General features: G+C 37.2%; 1 protein-coding gene across 4 annotated transcripts in view; it reads right to left on the reverse strand.

Annotated features, from left to right (window-relative positions):
* Window positions 1–18431, reverse strand: part of OSBPL9 (oxysterol binding protein like 9) — a 167186-nt gene that overhangs the window by 95449 nt on the left and 53306 nt on the right. For all 4 annotated transcript variants that reach the window (XM_060140092.1, XM_060140089.1, XM_060140090.1 and 1 more), the window contains exon 3: window positions 14083–14161. In XM_060140092.1, coding sequence (XP_059996075.1) covers window positions 14083–14161 — 79 coding nt within the window. The remainder of the gene's footprint in view (window positions 1–14082; window positions 14162–18431) is intronic.

An 18431-nucleotide genomic window follows, 5' to 3' on the forward strand; every position in this document is an offset into this window, starting at 1 on the left:
CACCAGAAAGACAAGACCAGCCTCATCCACCAGAAGACAGGCACCAGTCCCCTCCACCAAGAAGCCTACACAACACACTAAACCAACCTTACCTACTGGAGGCAGACACCAAAAACAATGGGAACTATGTACCTGCAGCCTGCAAAAACGAGACCCAAAATGCAGTAAGTTAAGCAAAATGAGAAGACAGAGAAATATGCAGCAGATGAAGGAGCAAAGTAAAAACCCACCAGACCAAACAAATGGAGAGGAAACAGGCAGTCTACCTGAAAAAGAATTCAGAATAATGACAGTAAAGATGATCCAAAAATCTTGGAAACAGAATGGAAAAAATACAAGAAACATTTAACAAGGACCTAGAACTAAAGAGCAAACAAACAACGATGAACCACACAATAAATGAAATTAAAAATTCTCTAGAAGGAATCAATAGCAGAATAACTGAGGCAGAAGAACGGATAAGTGACCTGGAAGATAAAATAGTGAAAGTAACTACCACAGAGCAAATAAAGAAAAAAGAATGAAAAGAATTGAGGACAGTCTCAGAGACCTCTGGGACAAGATTAAATGCACTAACATTCAAATTATAGGGGTCCTAGAAGAAGAAGAGAAAAAGAAAGGGACTGAGAAAATATTTGAAGAGATTATAGGTGAAAACTTCCCTACTATGGGAAAGGAAATAGCCACTCAAGTCCAGGAAGTGCAGAGAGTCCCATACAGGATAAATCCAAGGAGAAACAGGCGAAGACAAATATTAATCAAACTATCAAAAATTAAAGACAAAGAAAAAATATTAAAAGCAGCATGGAAAAGCAACAAATAACTTACAAGGGAATCCCCATAAGGTTAATAGCTGATCTTTCAGCAGAAACTCTGCAAGCCAGAAGGGAGTGGCAGGACACATTTAAAGTGATGAAAGGGAAAAACCCACAACCAAGATTACTCTACCCAGCAAGGATCTCATTCAGATTCGACAGAGAAATTAAAATCTTTACAGACAAGCAAAAGCTAAGAGAATTCAGCACCAGCAAACCAGCTTTACAACAAATGCTAAAGGAACTTCTCTAGGCAGGAAACACAAGAGAAGGAAAAGACCTACAAAAACAGACCCAAAACAATTAAGAAAATGGTCATAGAAACATACATATCGATAACTACCTTAAATGTAAATGGATTAAGTGCTCCAACCAAAAGACATAGACTGGCTGAATGGATACAAAAACAAGACCTATATATATGCTGTCTACAAGAGACCCACTTCAGACCTCGAGACACATACAGACTGAAAGTGAGGGGATGGAAAAAGATATTCCATGCAAATCGAAATCAAAAGAAAGCTGGAGTAGCAATTCTCATATCAGACAAAATAGACTTTAAAATAAAGACAATTACAAGAGACAAAGAAGGACACTACATAGTGATCAAGGGATCAATCCAAGAAGAAGATATAACAATTGTAAATATTTCTGCACCCAACATAGGAGCACCTCAATACATAAGGCAAATGCTAACAGCCATAAGAGGGGAAATCGACAGTAACACAATCATAGTAGGGGACTTTAACACCCCACTTTCACTAATGGACAGATCTTCCAAAATGAAAGTAAATAAGGAAACACAAGCTTTAAATGATACATTAAACAAAATGGACTTAATTGATATTTATAGGACATTCCATCCAAAAACAACAGAATACACTTTCTTCTCAAGTGCTCATGGAACATTCTCCAGGATAGATCATATATTGGGTAACAAATCAAGCCTTGGTAAATTTAAGAGAACTGAAATCATATCAAGTATCTTTCCCAACCACAACGCTATGAGACTAGATATCAATTACAGGAAAAAAACTGTAAAAAATACAAACACATGGAGGCTAAACAATACGCTACTAAATAACCAAGAGATCACTGAAGAAATCAAAGAGGAAATCAAAAAATACCTACAAACAAATGACAATGAAAACACGACCACCCAAAACCTACGGGATGCAGCAAAAGCAGTTCTAACAGGGAAGTTTATGGCAATACAATCCTACCTCAAGAAACAGGAAACATCTCAAATAAACAACCTAACCTTACACGTAAAGCAATTAGAGAAAGAAGAACAAAAAAACCCCAAAGTTAGCAGAGGAAAGAAATCATAAAGATCAGATCAAAAATAAATGAAAAAGAAATGAAGGAAACAAAAGCAAAGATCAATAAAACTAAAAGGTGGTTCTTTGAGAAGATAAACAAAATTGATAAACCATTAGTCAGACTCATGAAGAAAAAAAGGGAGAAGACTCAAATCAATAGAATTGGAAATGAAAAAGGAGAAGTAACTACTGACACTGCAGAAATACAAAGGATCATGAGAGATTACTACAAGCACTTATATGCCAATAAAATGGACAACCTGGAAGAAATGGACAAATTCTTAAAAGCACAACCTTCCAAGACTGAACCAGGAAGAAACAGAAAATATAACAGACCAATCACAAGCACTGAAATTGAGACTGTGATTAAAAATCTTCCAACAAACAAAAGCCCAGTACCAGATGGCTTCACAGGTGAATTCTATCAAACATTTAGAGAAGAGCTAACACCTATCCTTCTCAAACTCTTCCAAAATATAGCAGAGGGAGGAATACTCCCAAACGCATTCTACGAGGCCACCATCACCCTGATACCAAAACCAGACAAAGATGTCACAAAGAAAGAAAACTACAGGCCAATATCACTGATGAACATAGATGCAAAAATCCTCAACAAAATACTAGCAAACAGAATCCAACACCACATTAAAAGGATCACACACCATGATCAAGTGGGGTTTATCACAGGAACGCAAGGATTCTTCAATATATGCAAATAAATCAATGTGATAAACCATATTAACAAACGGAAGGAGTAAAACCATATGATCTTCTCAATAGATGCAGAAAAAGCTTTTGACAAAATTCAACAACCATTTACAATAAAAACTCTCCAGAAAGTAGGCATAGAGGGAACTTACCTCAACATAATAAAGGCCATACATGACAAACCCACAGCCAACATCGTTCTCAATGGTGAAAAACTGAAACCACTTCCTCTAAGATCAGGAACAAGACAAGGTTGTCCACTCTCACCACTATTATTCAACATAGCTTGGAAGTTTTAGCCACAGCAATCAGAGAAGGAAAAGAAATAAAAGGAATCCAAATCGGAAAAGAAGAAGTAAAGCTGTCACTGTTTGCAGATGAAATGATAGTATACATAAAGAATCCTAAGGATGCTACCAGAAAACTACTAGAGCTAATCAATGAATTTGGTAAAGTAGCAGGATACAAAATTAATGCACAGAAATCTCTTGCATTCCTATACACTAATGATGAAAAATCTGAAAGAGAAATTAAGGAAACACTCCCATTTACCACTGCAACAAAAAGAATAGAATACCTAGGAATAAACCTACCTAAGGAGACAAAAGATCTGTATGCAGAAAACTATAAGACAATGATGAAAGGAATTAAAGATTATAGAAACAGATGGACGGATATACCATGTTGTTGGGTTGGAAGAATCAACATTGTGAAAATGACTATACTACCCAAAGCAATCTACAGATTCAATGCAATCCCTATCAAACTACCAATGGCATTTTTCACAGAACTAGAACAAAAAATTTCACAATTTGTATGGAACACAAAAGACCCCAAATTGCCAAAGCAATCTTGAGAAAGAAAAACAGAGCTGGAGGAATCAGGCTCCCTGACTTCAGACTATACTATAAAGCTACCGTAATCAAGACACAAGTACTGGCACAAAAACAGAAATATAGATCAATGGAACAGGATAGAAAGCCCAGAGATAAACCCACACACATATGGTCACCTTATTTTTGATTAAGGAGGCAAGAATGTACAACGGAGAAAGGACAGCCTCTTCAATAAGTCGTGCTGGGAAAACTGGACAGCTACATGTAAAAGAATGAATTTAGAACGCTCCCTAACACCATACACAAAAATAAACTCAAAATGGATTAAAGACCTAAATGTAAGGCCAGAAACTATAAAACTCTTAGAGGAAAACACAGGCAGAACACTCTATGACATAAATCACAGCAAGATCCTTTTTGACCCACCTCCTAGAGAAATGGAAATAAAAACAAAAATAAACAAATGGGACCTAATGAAACTTAAAAGAATTTGCACAGCAAAGGAAACCATAAACAAGGTGAAAAGACAACCCTCAGAATGGGAGAAAATATTTGCAAATGAAGCAACTGACAAAGGATTAATCTCTAAAATTTATAAGCAGCTCATGCAGCTCAATATCAAAAAAACAAACTACCCGATCCAAAAATGGGCAGAAGACCTAAATAGACATTTTCCAAAGATATACAGATTTCCAACAAACACATGAAAGGATGCTCAACATCACTAATCACTAGAGAAATGCAAATCAAAACTACAATAAGGTATCACCTCACACCAGTCAGAAGGGCCATCATCAAAAAATCTACAAACAATAAATGCTGGAGAGGGTGCGGAGAAAAGGGACCCCTCTTGCACTGTTGGTAGGAATGTAAATTGATACAGCCACTAGGGAGAACAGTATGGAGGTTCCTTAAAAAACTAAAAATAGAACTACCATATGACCCAAGAATCCCACTACTGGGCATATACCCAAAGAAAACCATAATTCAAAAAGAGTCATATACCACAATGTTCACTGCAGCTCTATTTACAATAGCCAAGATATCGAAGCAGCCTAAGTGTCCATCAACAGATGAATGGATAAAGAAGATGTGGCACATATATACAATGGAATATTACTCAGCCATAAAAAGAAATGAAACTGAGTTATTTGTAGTGAGGTGGATGGATCTAGAGTCTGTCATACAGAGTGAAGTAAGTCAGAAAAAGAGAAACAAACACTGTATGCTAACACATATATATGGAATCTTTAAAAAAAATGGTTCTGAAGAACCTAGAGGCAGGATAGGAATAAAGACAAGTGTAGAGAATGGACTTGAGGACATGGGGAGGGGGAAGGGTAAGCTGGGACGAAGTGAGAGAATGGCATGGACATATACACACTACTAAATGTAAAATAGACAGCTAATGGGAAGCAGCCACATAGCACAGGGAGATCAGCTCGGTGCTTTGTGACCACCTAGAGGGGTGGGATAGGGAGGGTGGGAAGGAGACGCAAGAGGGAGGAGATATGGGGATACATGTATATGTACAGCTGATTCACTTTGTTATAAAGCAGAAACTAACACACCATTGTGAAGCAATTATACTCCAATAAAGATGTTAAAAAAAATAAAAAAATTTAAAAAAAGAAATGAAGGAAAGAATAGCAGAGATCATTAAAACTAAAAGCTGCTTCTTTGAGAAGATAAACAAAATTGATAAACCATTAGCCAGACTCACCAAGAAAAAAAGGGAGAAGACTGAAATCAAGAGAATTAGAAATGTAAACGGAGAAGTAACAACTGATTCAATGTCAGGTTGTTCTTTTCTAAGAAGTAACAACTGACACTGCAGAAATACAATGGATTCTTAGAAAAGATTTTCTAAGAATCCTTTCTAAATACAAACGATTCCTGCAAGAGGGAGGGGATATGGGGATATATGTATACGTATAGCTGATTCACTTTGTTATACAGCTGAAACTGATAGACCATTGTAAAGTAATTATACTCCAGTAAAGATGTTAAAAAAATAATAATAATGTAAAGAATAAATGAATGGAAAGTAGAAAAAAAAACTTAAGTGCAATTAAAATAAGTGAACTGAAAAAGAAGACAAATAAAAGAATGAGCGATTCACCAAATAAGAAATAAACACATTAAAAATATTCTTGAGAAGAGGACACTGGGTTGGCATTCTTCTAAAATTATAATGCTAAATGCTGATGAAGGGTTTGATGAAGAAGAGGGGAGTATAAATTGACAATCTCCCTTGAAAGTTATAGTGGAAGGCTGTTTCAGGAATATTAAAAATATTTATGTCTTTTGTTCTGACAAATCTTTTATGAATCTATCTGTCCTAAGCTAAACAGAGATTTGGTTGAAGATTTATGTATGAGGATGTTCAACACAGTATTATTTAACATAGAGAAAAACCTGTACAATATAGATTAATGGTTTAGTTTGATTATTCATAAAATGGTATATCACATAACTATTAAAAATCATATTTTCTTAGAACATTCAGTGTCATGTGGAAATGTTCATGATATAATATTTAAAATTGAAAGAATGGTAAGTTATTTACACGGAATGACTCAATTTTGTAAAATTCACACACAAATACACACACTCACAAACAACTGAAATATCAGAAGGAAATCCACAAGCATGTTCCTAATAATTATCTTTGGGTTGTAGGATTATGGGTGATTATTATTATCATCTTTATACTACTCTATATTTTCCCAATTTCTACAGTGAGCAGTTATTAATTTTACTACTTAGAGAATATAAAAAAGGGGACTTCCCTGGTGGCGCAGCCGTTAAAAATCTGCCTGCCAATGCAGGGGACACAAGTTCGATCCCTGGTCCGGGAAGATCCCACATGCTGTGGAGCAACTAAGCCCGTGTGCCACAACTACTGAGCTTGTGCTCTAGAGCCTGCGAGCCACAACTACTGAGCCCACACGCCACAACTACTGAAGCCTGCATGCCCTAGAGCCCGTGAGCCACAATTACTGAGCCCGAGCGCCACAACTACTGAAGCCCGCGTGCCCAGAGCCCATGCTCCGCAACAAGAGAAGCCACCGCAATGAGAAGCCCACGCACCACGGCGAAGAGTAGCACCCACTCGCCGCAACTAGAGAAAGCCTGCACGCAGTGACGAGGACCCAACGCAGCGCCCCCCAAAATAAATAAATAATAAGGAAGTTATAAAAAAGGAAATGGTGGGATAAAATGTAAATAACAGAAAATAAAATTATATAGTCACTCTAATCCTGACTCAGTAAGCCAACAGTCCACGATTGGTTAAATTTGGATAAATTATAATTTCAAATATTCAGGGAGGATCCTGAACAGAAAGCAAATTAAGAAGAAGAAAGGTACACCAACTGAGGTCCAGTCCTCCTACAATAGCACAACAAACTCCCAATACATGAATTCAGTAGCATTTCCCCACTTAATGCCTACTGAAATTATAACATCTAATTAGAGAATTAGTTACAGATGACTTACTCCCTTACAGAAAGTCTGTAAATGATTATTTTGTTTTGAGGAGGGGTTATCACATAAAAATAAAAAATACAAAACTGCAGACGGAAATTTTTGTTAAGTCAGTAGTCAACAGAAGATAATGGAATCTGTTTACTTCTGCCTGCAACCACAAGTTAGTCTAATGATGTACTTTCTCTTCTTCTAAATGATTAATGCTGAATTAAACACTTTCCTTCATGACTGGGCTGGTTTGTAGTAATTTTGCATTTGCATAAATGAGCGAGCTCTAATGGACTGAGTTGAAAAGGTCAGCTATTAGCCCAACCACAGATGACTTCCACTAAGACTTACACAGTTCCTAAATGTTCTTCTAATTTAAACATTTTTTATTGTCTAAAAATGTTGTATTTTGTCTTATGCAACTTGTATTGCTTTAAAAGTATACCCAAATAAATTTGCAAACAAATTTCATATTGAAATCATTTTGGAGAACACACTGATTAAAAGATGTCTTCACTAAAGTCCTTTGAAAGTAAAGGATTATTTTATGAAGAACTAATCATACACATATCCCTAATTTCCATCTTTAAAAAATTTAGATTTTTTCACATACCAGGTTTACTTAAGTAAGGCAAGACACCCCTTCTGTGTAGGTTAGGACATAGTAAAAGATGACCTAAGATCAAGGCCAAGATCCTTGTCTCTCTGTGTCTCACTTCTCTCATACATAAATTGGGGATACTTCCATCTAATGTATAAGGTTATGAGAGTAAAGTGGAATAACAATGTGATACCACTGGATCCAGATCAATGATTGTCAAACTTTAGTGTGTGTCAGATCACTAGAGAGGGCTCATTCCCAGAGTTTCTGATTCAGCAAGTCTGGGGCTCAGCCAGAGATTCTGTGTTTCTAACAAGTTCCCAGGTGATGCTGATCTGGCCGGTCTGGGACCACACTTCAAGAACTACGGATCTAGACAGACCTGGGCACAATTTACTAATCCTGGGCACTTAGCTTCTCTGAAACAGCTTTTCTGACTCTTAAACTAGAAATATAACTACCTCATTGTGGAGTTTAGGAATTATGGAAGTAATGCACATTGCCTGTTGAACACAGTGCCTAGTTTATAAGACAGTGGTAATAGTAGTTGTTACCACCATTATTGCTACTATTTCTACTAAGCAATGGAACATGTAGAACATTAACACCAGAAAATTTTTTAATCGCATTAAACTGCACTGTAATTTAAAGTTCCTTATATTTTACATTAATTCCTTTTCTGACAAAATTATAAAAGTTAATTATAAACTAGTTGATAAATTTCTATAACACCTTTTTTGTAGCAGTTAAGAGAATGGCTCTAGAGCACAACTGTTTGTGTTCAAATTCCAGTTCTGTAATATACCACGTGTCTGTGGCTCCCAGTTTCCTTATCCATAAAATAAAAACAGTAATAGTACCTACTTCATAAGGTTGTGAGAACTGAACGGCTTAACCTACATAAACCTCTGAATAGTGCCTGGCATAAAATAAACATTTGATAAATGTAGCTATCATTATTATTATTACTATTATTCCAATACACTATCAGTAATATTATAAATATATACATATTTATATATACATCGAAGCATTAAATAGGTTTAATTTTATTTGAAGGTAAAATTCAAATAACTGGGTATTTTTCTAATTATTAGTATGAACTATAGACTATTTAGTCTTTTATTAGGTTGAGACATATGAATTGCTGATATGTAACTACTTTTGACTGATAAAAACAGTACATACTTTCATACAGCTGAAGCTAGTAGCTTTCACCCCAACCTCTCTGAGCATTCCTTTGAGCCCATTGATGGTTCTACCCTAGTGCACTCCAAGGTTTGCTTTTCAGCTCTCTTTTCACTCAGATTTCCCAGGAGGTTCATACCCACAACTATTACAGTTTTAACCACAGACTGAAAATCCAGAGGTTTTATCTAGCTCATAGATACATTTTGTTGGCCTACATAATTGTTTTTTAAAACCTGAAGATTTAACACTCACATATTCAAACTCTCACTCACAAAAAAATCTGGATTTCTGGCTTCTCTTGAAAAACTGGATGATCTAGCAACACTGGACAAGCATTACCAAAAGCCTACAACTGTCTGGAATTAAGTAGCAGCTACCACTTCAAATAGGGCATGAGTTCTCTAAATTGCTAGTCTTCAGTCAGCTTTACTCTTCACTCATTTACTTATCTGCCTAGCCCTGAGGCATTCAATTTTTCAAATTTTAATTCTACCTTCCAGCAATATGTTGATAACACTAATCTCCATCTCCAGCCCAGACTCAGATCCAATTGGCATCACCATCAATACCTGTGAGTCTCACAGACACCTCAAATATAAGTCCTTCACCACCTCTGTTTTAGATTCTCTATTTCAGACGTTGACAACATCCAAACAAAAGAGTAAGCCAAGCCTTACGAACACATTTACTACTCTCATTCTCTCACCTTCCATTTCCAATCAATCAACAGTTCCTAAAGATTTATCAATACTTCCTAAAAATCTCAAGTCTATTTTCCTCTTCTCCTTCCCCATTACCAATGCTTTAATCCACTCAGGGCCTTAACAATCAAGGCTATTTATCTAGAGCCCCCGTCTTACTCGTCTCCTCTCTGCTTAAAACTCTGCTTCATTGGCTCCTCACAGACTCAGGATAAAATTAAAACCTTTTCATATTAGATGTAGGCCTCTGACTATCTTTACAGCCTCATCTCCTGCTCACTGTTCTAAAGGTACCAAACATTCGTAGTTCTCTGAACATATCCGGTAGCATCATATTTCCATACCTTTGTACATGCTACAACAACCCATTTGCCTGGTAAATTTCTGTTCAATCTTCAGAACTCTACCAGTTAGAGGAGGTAAGGAGGCAGAGGTGGGAGACAGAGCCTGGTGACAGGGGACTTTTAATTTTTATATTATATAATTCTGAACAACTCAAAACTTTTAGAACTAGTATAATTTTAAATTTTGATTATTTTAAAAAGAATTACTCAGTAACAAGAAAAACTCTGCTCTTCTGTGCAGCACTGAGTGATTGTCTCTTTTGCCTCTCCATTATTTCAGTGTTCTATACATATTTCTACTACTACAGCATATTTCATACTACATTATATACTTCTTTACAAGCTCCTTAACTTCCTGGCTCATGTCTTATTAACCTGTATACCCTCAGTTCTGAGCACGGGAAGTAACACATACTAGACATACATTGAATGTTTGAACTCAACAGCCAGTCTAATTAATACCAAAACTGCTTTCCACACAATGTCTAGCCAAGAAGCCAAATGCAAAAGACTTTGGCTGACTAATAGGAAAAGTGATCATTTTTTGCTATTGCTCAAAAGGAAAGAGCCAGTTTATAAAGATGAATTGGCGACTATTTTCTTTTTAATCTCTGAAAAATGACAGAATGAAGCTGTCGTTTTCAAACCTTTTTAAAGCTCTAACATGCTAGGATTGTAATTTCAATTATTACCTAAAGGGGAAAAAATAGAGTATTTCTTTTTCAAAACTAAAGTTAATTTAAATTAACTTTGTTTAAAGCATTTTATGGCATCTCTTTAAAACTGGAGATATTCTGAAATATCAAGTTACCAGAACTGGGAATCATTAGAATGAAAAATTATCTGTTGTTTCAGGAAAGTTTGTTCTCTTCATGGCACCAGTCCTCTCAATTATTAACAAATGATGTTTCAGGATACAGGACATGTAGGTCAGTTAGAGATTCAAACCATAGTGGAAATGAAGGTGGTGGATAATAGCCTGCCTACATATATTTCCATACATTTGACTTTCTTTCTTGTTACTATGGATGAACTGTCCATGCTCCCAGCCAAAGGCAATGCCCCGCCTGTGTATTAGGCCCCATCCTGTCTTGCCTTCTGAAGGACACTGATCCAGTAATTCTCCCCTTTCTCTCTTGCATCATCAATTTTTCCCTCTCTACTGAATCACTACCAACAGCATAAAAACATGCTATTATTGCTCTTATCTTTAAAAAAAGATATCTCATCTTTATCTCATTTCCCTCCTCCAGCTACTACTGTATTTCTCACCTTCCCTTTACAGCACAACTTGAAAGCACTATCTATACTCTCATCTTTAAGTTTCTCTTCTCAAGGTTACCAATAGACTCTTAATTGTTAAATTCTGTGATCATTTCTTAGCCCTCAACTTTCTTGATCAGGAGCATTTGACACAGTTGCTGATGCCTCTCACCTCCTAGAAACACTTTCTATCTTGACTTCCTGGGTACCACATTGACTTGGTTTTCCTCCTCCTTTTTGGTTGCTTCTTTTCGATCCCTTTTGCTAGTTCCACCTCATCTCTGTGTCTTCCAAATAAATGTTGGAGTGCTTCAGAGTTCATTACTTGGACCTCTTCTCTTTTCTCTCTACACTTATTCCCAAATTCTCATGGCTTTAAAAACCACCTATATGCCAATGACTCCCAAATTTATTTCTTCAGCCTGGACTTTTCTCCTGAATTCCACACTTCAACTGCCTACTTGACATCTCCATTTGGATGTCTGATAGGCATCTAGAACTTGATTATAAGTATGTCCAAGGCTAAGTTCCTGATGCCCACCTGCCACTCCCAAACTAGTTCCTCCTGCAATCTTCCCCACCTCAGTTAATGGCAACTCCATTCTTGTTGCTCAAGACAAAAATATGGTGTCATCCTATACTACTGTCTTCCTCTCACATGCTACAGTTCAACCTTCAAAAAAATATAATATCTAACAACAGACTACTACTTAGCAATATAAAAGGAACTACCAATATATGCAACAAGATGGACAAATATTAAAAACATTATACTGAGCTAAAATAAAGCCAGACAAAAGAATACATACTGTATGATTCCATTTATGTGAAACTCTCCAAAAAAAAAAAATCTAATCTTTAATGATAGATCAGCAGTTGTCTGGAGCCAGAGGCTGGGAGTGGAGACTGACTGAAAGAATAAAAGAATCTTTTGGGTGATAGAAATGTTCTACATCTTCATTATGGTAGCAGTTATATGAGTAAGTAAATGTCAATATTCATTGAATTTTATAGAGTGTACATTTTATTGTATGTTAATTACAGCTCAATACAGTTGATTCCACACACATAATAAGCCAGATAATTACACACACATAAGCCAGATAATCTCATGTTGCCTGAGACTCCCATAACTATTATAGTAGAAAAGTATCCATTTAAAAAATACACATAACACTTCATTTATCCTTGTCATTTAAATGATTCATTAAAGGAATTGGTTGTTTTATAAGCAAGCCACATAAATATGGAAGTGTTAAAGGGGAGGTCAGTTTAACATAAATAATTTAAATCAGAGAAGGTAGATGTGCCTTTGCTCTAGGGGCCTGGGTCTCCTCTCCTTTAAACAGGCAAACAATACAGCTTCTGGAAGTCCAAAGAAGATGTCTCCTTAGTAACTGCAGAGGAGAGAATTCCATACTGCAGCCTTCACCTGCATCTAGCAGCTATTACTTGAAACACATTAAAGTATTCAACTTCATTCAAGTAAAGAGTTCCAGAGTGTGGGCATTATCTGCTTTCATTTATAAGCAGCAGTATATATTTAACCTAAAAATAAAGGCCATGGGCTTTCATAATAAGATTTTAAACGTTTTATGAAATTAAATGTAGTGGAAAATTTCAGGAGGACATCATTAGTTTATAGCAGTCTGAGTAAAGAATATGACCAAACATAATAAATACTTTAAGAATGCTTTTTCCTAAAAGCATTAGAGATATCACGAGTGAGTACACTGGTTTATCTTTATTATATGTAAGCTGGATCTTTCATTTCTATGTGCCAATTTCTTAAACAAGACAATGAAATAAAATAACTTCAATATACTATCCTAGTACAGAAGAACAATAGCTGTCGGAACATCTTGTATAACATATCTGGTCACTGTTAGACTTCATAACCAAAACATTTGTAAGCTATAAATTTACTATTTCTTTATCTTGGTATGCCTAGCATCTATCACAGTGCATTGTCACTTATAGTTCAAAGAAAGTGCAAATATTCTCAATTTTTAAGCTTCTTGGACTGCTTTAAACATAAAATAGAGGTTACTCTGGATAGGCAAGATAGCAAAAACATTAGTAACAAAGCTAACAGGCATTCCTAATAGATGAGAGGTACATTAGGATAGGATCATTAAAATTGACTTTTATTTGCTGGTTTAGAGTTTTCAAAGCAAGATGAAATGAGAATGATCATCTAGTACCTTACCCTTTCTACCGGTGAACCATAGCATGCAATGCCGAAACATAGCAGTGGCAGATGGCATTTGGTGTTATGAACTATAAAAAGGATAACAGCAGAGAAATGATGGCTGGCAGACAAGACGCAGAAATGCAGATGAAATGAATGCAAACTTGTAGTTCTTGAAGCAAAGCAAAACCTTTAAGCCAAAGGCTGCTACTAGCTTCAATTTATATTTTGAGTTTTACATGGACAAACACTGCAGCCTTCACAATCAGTCTTTGGACTTTTCATGCAGAAGCAGAGCCACACTCCTCGATAAAGAAGACCAGCAACCTTCTGCAAACACAAGCCAGCAGCAGCAGCCCATCACTCTCTCCCTTCACTGATTTTCATTGTTTCAATTTTTAATTTTCAATTGCAGCCAGATCCACAGTCATTTCAAATAGATCTGTATCCACTGCAGATACGATTAAATCCCTGCCTAACCTGCAGTACCACTTCATCCAGAACGTTCCTGTGCACTCATTCATGCAGGATCAGTTGCAAAACCATTCAAGTCACCCAGCAAACAACCCAAAAGAGAAGGAAAGAAGCAGCTGGGACTATGAAGAGAAAGAATCTTTTCTTTCAGCTCACCCTGGAAATGGAAGGTTTTCTGATCAACAGTTATTGTGAAGGTGCTGTCGTCCTCATCGTCTATACCAATCACAGCTCCCTGTGAAACAAAGAGCAAAATCCCAATAAGGCAAACAATGACATCAGCAATATTCACTACTGCTACAGCCCTGTAATGCTCAATGCACCGACGACACTGGATGCAGGCTAGACACAGAAAAGGGGAATCTGAGACTCTAGCTTTGCTTAAGGAGGAAGAACTAAACGAACGGATGGCAGGGCACTGTAGTACTCTGCAAGGGTACTTTCTACCCTTGCTTAAGGGGCATGGATATGGTGGAGGGGGAGGGGACAAACATAGAAGCTGAGTCTAGAATCTGTTTAAGAGCCAGCCACTGATCCTTTCGGAGCTTTAGATTGCTCTCTAAAATGTGAGTCACGGGGTTGTCCTGAGGCTCCAAGAACACAAGTGCTCTTCATCAGGCTGCTTCTGTGTTATATTTGTTAGTTCAGAAATGCCAGGCGACACTTGCTTCGAAACACTGTCCCAGTGGCTTCTTCAAGGTATGCTCTCAAAACCACCTGTCCATGGCTCTGCTACTGCACTTCCACATTATACTGTGATTATCTATGTCTGCCTTCTCCCACTGAACCGCTACAAGATCTTGGAAGTCAAGGACTACTTTACTCATTTTGATACATGGCACTCAAGTACACACTCAGTATATGTTTTCTAAATAAAAGCATGAACAGCTCTCCAAAAGGGGGGACGGGGGTAAGGTAGGCCTGCATTTATAAGTTGTTTGTTTCAGGAAGGTGGATAGAGTGGGTTTTAAACTTTTTCTTTTTGGTATTCAACTATATGCAGCATATTAAGACAACAGGAATTAGGAAAGCAACATGAAGCTATGCAAAATAGGGAGTCTACTCGTCAGTGTCCTTAAGAAATAAGTGTCTTAAGTATTCCAGAGAGAATAGCTAGAGAACATGGCACAGGTGTAATGCTCCAGGTTGGTGACAAAACAAGCAGTATGCAACAGACAAAACTAGGACCTTGTAAATGGGGATTGAAAGGACTTAAGGGGCCAAGATGCCTAATCCCATGAAAAAAAAGGCTACTCCTATCCCAGGAGGATTAGGTAATAGAGCCAAACATTTACAGGTTACCACCACCCCTTCCAAAAGTTCGTTTTATGTCACTTTGTCTATTCTAATGCAGGTCTTTCACAAAAGCAGTCTCCAACTTACAATGGTTTGACTTATGATTTTTCAACTTTACGATAGTGTGAAAGCGATACACATTCAGCAGAAACCGTACTCTGAATTTTGATCTTTTCCTGGGCTAGCAATATGTGGTGATACTCTCTCATGATGCTGGGCAGCAGCTCCCCATCAGCCACGTGATCACAAGGGGGAACAAGATACACCGACAACCATTCTGCGCCTAATCAACCATTCTGTTTTTCAGTACAGTATTCAATAAATTACATGAGCTATTCAACACTTTATTATAAAACAGGCTTTGAGTGAGATGATTTTGCCCAGCTGTACGCTCACATAAGTGTTCTGAGCACGTTTAAGATATGTGAGCCTAAGCTATGGTGTTCAGTAGGCTAGGTGTATTAAATGCATTTTTGACTTAAGATATTTTCAATTTATAATAGTTTATTGGTATGTAACCCCATTGTACGTCTGTACCTGTTTTCACTTATCAAAAGAAATCTGGAAAATTTCCAGAAACAGGTGAAAAGCGAAACTCGCATTCAGCATTTGTTTTGCCCTGAGCCGTTACAGAGGCAGTGTTCACGCCAAATAGCAAGAGTAGAACCGCCGAACTCCCTCCCCAGGAACTACACTCAGCATCAAGCTGCCACAGCTTTGAACTGTGTCTGTGAGCATCTGGGCTTTACCTCTACTTATTTTGCGTACCTGTTAGGAAGCTGCAACCTAAGGTAATTGCTTTTTCACTTTACCCATTTCGCCTTACAATAGGTTTCATAAGAACACTCTTCTTTCAGATAGGAGGGGAAACATGTATTTATTCCTTCTCAGAGGCTGTCTGGATGAACCCCAACTCTATCCAAATCCCAGCAACTTGAATTACCTTAGTTATTCCTCTGTATCATATTGGGAAGGGATTTTTATCCCCATTTTCACATATGGAAAGTGTAGCTAGAGTATAATGACTTACCCAAGGTCATACAGAGTTAATGGCAGAACCAGACCATTGGTATGGTACCTACTTATTCTATGACAGCAAATAAAGACACACCTTAGTGGGTAAGCACATGTGGGAGCAACTCATTCTGGTTAACTTTATTTCATGGTTAATGGAGTTAGCCTTCTCACTTATGATGTATCAATTATTTGTTGAGTCATAACTAAATACAGCATATGTGCCAGATACAGCCTTGGAATATATAACAATAATGCCTCCAGTAGAGGAGATAAAACATGTAAAGAGGTGAGTATACATAATATAAGGCAAAAAGTGATCTCTACATGGATGAACTTTGAAAACATGCTAAATAAAAGAAGCTAGTCAGAAGGGACCACATGCTGTATGATTCCATTTACATGAAATGCTCAAAATAGGCAAATTTATACAGACCAAGAGTAGGTTAGTGGTTGCCTAGGGCTGAGGGGCTGGAGAAGGAGGTGGGGTAGAATGAGGAATGACTGCTAATGGGTATGAGTTTCTTTACAGGGTGATGAAAAAATTCTAAAATCGATTGTAGTGATGGTTGCACAACTCTGTGAATACACTAAAAACATTGAATTGCATACTTTAAATGGGTGAATTGTATGGTATGTGAATTATATCTCAACAAAACTGTTATATAATTCACCACAATTCCAAACTCGGGTTCTTTCTTTTTGGTCCCTTAACGTAAATTCACCAGTTTAGACCTAGTCAATTCAGATAGAAACCTCTCGGTTCTAATACTTGTTCTCCTTTATTCCATCACCACAAGTTGTGCTCATTCCACTTCTGAACTATAATCTCAAATTCGCCAACTCTCCTCCACCCTATGAATTGCTACGGCCCTATTTCAGGGTTTCATCACTTCTTGCTTGATGAAGCAATCTGTCTAAGTCTGGCTACCTTTAGTCCACAGTCCTTGCTATTGCCAGAGTAATATTTATAAAGCACAGACTCTTACAGGAGACCCAGATACTTAAAACTTTCCTTGGTTCTCCATGAACTATTAGATAAAGTCAACATTTCTTCATAATGCCATTCAAGATTGTTCAAAATCTGGCCCAACCAACCTTTCCACTGTCATCACCTAGCCACTTCCTCCTCACCTCACAGAGATCCTGTATGTACTCAGCCTCAACATTTCTTCCATACACTGAAAGAAAACACCAAGAAATTTCACTTTTTCACGTCCTTCCTCAAGTTCAATCCCCCACCACTTGTTAAACAAAAGCAAACCCCCACATCTCCCCCTAGCTACCACCTCCTTTCTTATTGCTTTCACAGAGGAACTTACTGAAAATTGCCCACACCTTAACCTTTCATCTACTCCCAGCAATTGCTTCCTTCCCCACCTCTGCACCAAGCTTCACTCTCACAGGTCTTCAATGACCACTTTACTACTCGAGAGTTTTGTCATACAACATCACTCTGAAGCATTGCTGCTGCCCCTGACCACTTCCTTCTTAAAATTCTCTCCTTCAATGACTCTTTATTACCTAAGCTGTGCTTCAGAAACATTTCTACCTAAGTATCTTTGACAACCTATATGGAAAAGTATTCTTTCCTGGTCCATTATATTTTTCCCCTCCTCTATCCAAAAGCTTCTTTGAAGACTTTGGAACCTATCTTACAACCTCACACTCCAATCCAGTCTTGCCATTACCCTAAGCATTCTTCAATGTACAGAGGCACAATTCACCTGACACTCTGGCCTCTCAGTTTCTTGATTTATTCAACTCAAATAAACTTCATTACCATTCTCCTTCATTCACTCATTCTCACGGCAATTCCCTAGACCTGGATATCATATCATATCCAACATGACAGCCATTAGTCACATGTGGGTATTTAAATTTTTATTATAATTAACTAAAATTTTAAATAAATTCCTCAGTCATATTTCAAATACTCAATAGTTACATGTGGATAGAGACTATGGAACTACACAGTGCAGAAACAGAACATTTTAATGACTGCAGTAAATTCTACTAGACACCATTGCCCTAGACCTTGTCATCACAGAGAACTAAACCATAGTAAAAAGTTAACACTGCCAGTTATTGAACTGGCAGTAATGAGCCAGCCACTGTGATAAGCATTTTACATACATCATTTGAAAACAACTTTATATGGAAAGGTAACATACACAAATCATAACCGTACAAGC

This window comes from Lagenorhynchus albirostris, chromosome 2 (genome assembly GCF_949774975.1).
Source record: "Lagenorhynchus albirostris chromosome 2, mLagAlb1.1, whole genome shotgun sequence".
Lineage (NCBI taxonomy): Eukaryota > Metazoa > Chordata > Mammalia > Artiodactyla > Delphinidae > Lagenorhynchus > Lagenorhynchus albirostris.